Source organism: Pediculus humanus, genomic scaffold, assembly GCF_000006295.1.
Source record: "Pediculus humanus corporis 1103172108284 genomic scaffold, whole genome shotgun sequence".
Taxonomy (NCBI): Eukaryota; Metazoa; Arthropoda; class Insecta; order Psocodea; family Pediculidae; genus Pediculus; species Pediculus humanus.
This window is the reverse complement of record NW_002987853.1, coordinates 108,527-113,422: the sequence shown is the minus strand read 5'-3', so window position 1 is coordinate 113,422 and position 4,896 is coordinate 108,527. Positions and strand designations below refer to the sequence as shown.

General features: G+C 21.2%; 2 protein-coding genes across 2 annotated transcripts in view; one reads left to right on the top strand and one right to left on the bottom strand.

The window, feature by feature from the left end:
• Positions 1-1,323: 1,323 nt before the first annotated feature.
• Phum_PHUM519740 (syntaxin-8, putative) lies at positions 1,324-2,488 on the bottom strand (the record flags this gene model as incomplete). Its single annotated transcript, XM_002431252.1, has 6 exons — positions 1,324-1,382; positions 1,470-1,571; positions 1,656-1,748; positions 1,822-2,081; positions 2,188-2,382; positions 2,457-2,488. 6 exons carry the CDS (start codon positions 2,486-2,488, stop codon positions 1,324-1,326), a joined length of 741 nt encoding a protein of 246 aa, XP_002431297.1.
• A 772-nt stretch (positions 2,489-3,260) lies between these two features.
• The window catches only part of Phum_PHUM519530 (uncharacterized protein), a gene marked incomplete at both ends in the record, with an annotated part of 10,421 nt that continues 8,785 nt past the window's right edge, over positions 3,261-4,896 (top strand). Inside the window, one exon of the mRNA XM_002431251.1 lies at positions 3,261-3,461. Within this exon, the coding sequence (XP_002431296.1) occupies positions 3,261-3,461 (201 nt within the window). The remainder of the gene's footprint in view (positions 3,462-4,896) is intronic.

The following is a 4,896-nucleotide window of genomic DNA, read 5'->3' as shown; positions in this document are numbered from 1 at the left end:
AATTATATACTTATATCAAATATATATATATATATATATATATATTGAATATTTATGTCATTTTCTATATAAATAAATAAAAAATAATTTAAAAATTTTCAATACAATATTTATTATTATTATTATTATTATTATTTATATAATTAGATATTAATTTAAAATTTTAAGTTCCTATTTTGGTAAAAAAAAAAAAAAATAATAAGTAGTGATTAATTAATTAATTAGTAAATTTTTAATGTTGATTGCCATAAAATTTTAAATTAATAATAATAATAATAATAGTAATAATAATTTTTATTACCATAGATGTAAGGAAATTTATTATTCTTTTATTTTAAAAAAAAATTATTTATTATTTCATTCCTGGATATTTTTTTTTTTTTTTTTGTGGCAGAAATCAATGGGAAAGTTTGTCGTCGTGACATTCCTATTTTATTAAAAATTTATCTATCTTTTTCTTTCTCTTTCTCTCTCTCTCTCTCTTCCCCTCATAATGTCCATAAATAATATTATTCAATACAAGTAATATTCGATAAATTAATTTATTTATTTATTATTAATAAAAAATTTATTTTCGTCATTTTTTTTTTTTGGTCTTTCTTTAAAAAAAAAATTAAAAATTTTTGAAACGAGAATAAACGAATAATAATAATAATTCATTAATTATATGTATAATAATAATAATAATAATAATAATAATAAAATTTATATTAATTTTAAAAACATTGTATTTGTATATTGTGTTAAAATTATTTGGTAAAAAAACATATGTGTTAATGTAATATCCTTAAATGTCCATATTTTACAATTGTACTAACTTATAATATATATAAAAAATAAAATATTATTTAAAATAATATTTATGTTTATTTATGTTTATTTAATTTCATTTTTTTTTAAAATAAATTTATTTAGAATTCGATAAAACCTAATTACAAATAAATCATTTGATGAACTTGTAATAATAATAATATTATCTTAAATTATTTTTTGAATGTTTTTAATAATGAAAAGATAATTAAAACTTTTCAATCGATTTACAAATGACATAAAATTATTTTTCTTTTATTTTTCAGGTAATAAAATAATTTACAAGATTATTTTTACAAAATTTAACACAATATTGTTAATGTTTAAAAAAAAAACAAATGGAACATTTCATTTTAAAATAGTTTTTTTCAATAAACACATCACCTAACATAACAATAAATAATTTTAACTGAACATAAATAATACTCTGTACAAGTAAAAATTTTCTTTTTTAAAATAACAATTTAATTAAAAACAATTTAAATGCACTGTTTAAAAGTTCAAGTTGTAAAATTATGCAAACGAAACTCCTAGTATGGCAATGAATAAAAGAATGGCAACTAACCAATAACCTAAATGATAAAAATTATTAAAATTTGTAATTATTAATTAGCAATTATGAATATTGTAAAACATTTTTTTTTTAAAAAATTGTTTACCCCAAATGCTTTCTTTTTTGTTTATTACTTGAACCATGTCAGTTGCTCTATTGATTCTACCATCTACTCTTTCCATACCATCAGCAATATCGACTAAGATTTCTGTAAAATAGTTTTTTTAACTTTATAAAATCTTTTATGTTTATTATCATAAACTTTAATAAAAATTAATTTAAGATAAGGTACCATTGTGATGTTCAACTTCATCATTGATGCTTGTTGCAATTTGTTTTTGAGCGGAAACAATTTTTAATAAATTTTCTAATCCTTGATCTTGTTCTAAAAATAAACTATTATTATTAATAATGTTATAAATAATGATAATAAATGGGATATTAAAATTCATATTAACCTTTAAGTAATTTCTCTTGTTCTGCTTTTAAATCATCTAAATCTCTATAATTGTCATCCGAATGGTTTAATTTCGACGAATTCGATTCTCCTAAATTTGAATTTTTATTTTTACTATCAAATAATTCTGATCGTGATTTACTGTAATTCGGTTCAAAATGTCTATTTTTTTTAGCTTTATTTAAACAATCTTCTAACTGTATTTGTTTACTAATCAAAGCTTCCACTTGTCTTTGCCTCCTTTCTTTTTCTTCAGGAGTTCTGTTTAATTACCGTTATAGAAAATAATTTACAACATAAAAGCATGTGAAAAAATAGAAAATAATGGAAAACGATTCATGAATAAAAAATTTTTATGCAAGGATACAATGTACTAACTGTGCTAGATAAATTTAATTTTCTTTTTAAATCATTTACTTCAGAATCAAATTGTTTTAATCTGATTCTAATTTTTGCTGAGAGAGCATCATAAGAGGAACCATAATTTTCTTCGCTGTTCCTAAGATTTAAACTTTCCATTATTTCTCTAGCAACATTTTCACAAGCATTATATTCAATGATCCTAGAATAAATAAAAATTTTTTTTTAATTAATAGGTAAATTTAAAGAATGATTGATATGAAGACAGTAACAAACCAAGGATCTGTTCCAGTATCAATCAAGTTCATGTTGGATTGAAATTATTTCTTAAAAAGACAAAAAATAAATAAATTATTTTTTTATTGATAAGTGTATTAAAAAACATAAACTCATAGAGATAAAAAATTTTTATATGGCACTCTTAGAGTATTAAAATTTTTTGACGTCTATGGCGGCAAACAATTTCATGTGTCATGCGCAAAGTGAGAATATTAAGGTCAGATTGTGCGAGTAATTCAGTTTAAGAGAAAATGTTTGATTTGTTGTTTCCGCGTTGGGAAATTATATAAAATATTTGCGGAATGTAATTTATACTAAACCTTGTAGTGAATTAAATTTTAGTGTTAGAAAATGTTTCAATACATATTAAATCTTACTATTATTAATTGATTTGTTGTTAACTTTATATTCTGTTTTTGACAGGTAGGCTTATAATTTGCTTTACAATAATACCTACGCCTGCGGAGTTTCCGCATTATTATCACCACTGCTTACAGTTCCATATATATATGCTTAAAATTAACCCCCGACCATGTAAAAGAATAATTTTTATAATTTTAATGACATAACATTATTCTTTCGGGGTGCCATATGTTTCCACAATGTTATAGATTTTATTTTTATTACCATTACTATAGTAACATCATTTAACTTGAATTTTTGATTTTAAGGTAGAATAGATAGAATAAGGTATTAAAAAAATATGTTAAAGTCATATGTGATAATATACTTTATTTAAAATTTTATAAAATGATTAAAACAATGTAATATAAATGTAAATTTTTGTGTTCCTTTTTAGAAATGTCATCCACAGTATCATCGTCCACGACAACACCTAAGACTTTAGTCAAAAATTTAACAACTTTAAGCGATGTTATTTCATCATCACCATCAACGGTTCATGAAATTGTAAAAACATCGCCAATTTTTTTGGAAACAAAAGCTGCACAGGTCATTGCAGGGATTTTTGTTTTCTCTGCATTGTTTTTAACTTGTCAACAGGTAATTATTATTATTTACAAAATATCAATTTTAATAACTTTGGTCGTGTAACCTTCAAATTCCTTTCTAATTCTAGATTTCATTTTTTTTCGTTTTGGGGTTATAATATAATACAGTGTACATTATTAAATTCTTATTTACAATTAATTACATGAAATAAAACATGAGTAAATAATAAACTGTAAATAGCTAGTGCAATATCATTTAACAAAAAAAACAAGTTTTTCGAAAGAATATCGAAAAAATTAGAAGTTTATAATTTTTTTTTTTTGTTTGTAACTTCACAGAAAAAAAAAAATTTTTGTAGGGAAACTCTTTTTAGTTATCTTGTTTTTCTACTTTTTAAAAATGCAGTCTTATGTAATTAAGACTTTATTGGATTTTTTTCAAATTAAATATGCATTAATTTATGTTATATAAGTTTATCTTCGTAATTAAGAAAGAAAAAGAATCAATTTTATAAATAAAAAAAAATTTTCCCTTTTAGTATTAATTAATTAATGGTTTATTGCAGTAGGATAATTTAAATTTAAAAGGCAGTTTTTAAAACGACTCACTACATAAGATTTTTAAAATAATATTTTTTTCATTCGTTCATTTTTTTTTTTTTTTTCTCTCTCTCTCTCTCTCTCTCAAAGTGAAACATTTTTCATTTGCATTACCATAAATTTTTTTTTTTTTTTTTTTTTCAAAATGGATAACATTTACTAGTTTCATATTATTTAACCTTGATTGATTTTTAATCATTTGTTTTATGAATTTGATAATCATTAACTTGGGGGGGGGGAATGTTTTACTCGATTTCTGGGAGTAAACAAAAAAAAAAAAAGAAAAGAAAAAAAATTTACATGGGTTGTATGATAATTATCATTATGGTTATTTTAAATCATGATGAATCTTTTTTTTTTTTTTTTTGTTGGTCACACGGAAACTAACGGGATTTAGAATAGAAAAAAAAAAAAAAAAAAACATTAAAAATTTTTTTTCTACCCATGTAAATTTTTTTTTTTTAATTTGTACTTGGTTGGTTTTTCCCTTCTAGTACTAGGTATAAAGTCCTTTCACAAAAAATTAATTATTATTATTATTATTATTACATTCCGTCATTTACTTTCAAATTTTATTTTGTTAGATTGTAAATCTCCGAATGGTAGGAAGTACAATATCAATTTTTTTTTTTTTATTTCATTGGTAGAATAAATCGTGCGTTTGTTTTGGTTTTTGTTTTGCCTCGGAAATTGTCTTAAGTTCATTGAAAAAAATTAATGGCAGACATTTTTTTTTTTTTCAAATAATATTTGTTCGTTTAAAAAAATATCATTAGTATTAAATATAATCACTTTGGTTATCACCTTTCGAAAAAAAAAAAAAAAACTTGTTTTTTTAAAAATTTATTTGTTGGCTTTGGTGTAAAAATTTTTTTTTTTTTTTTTTT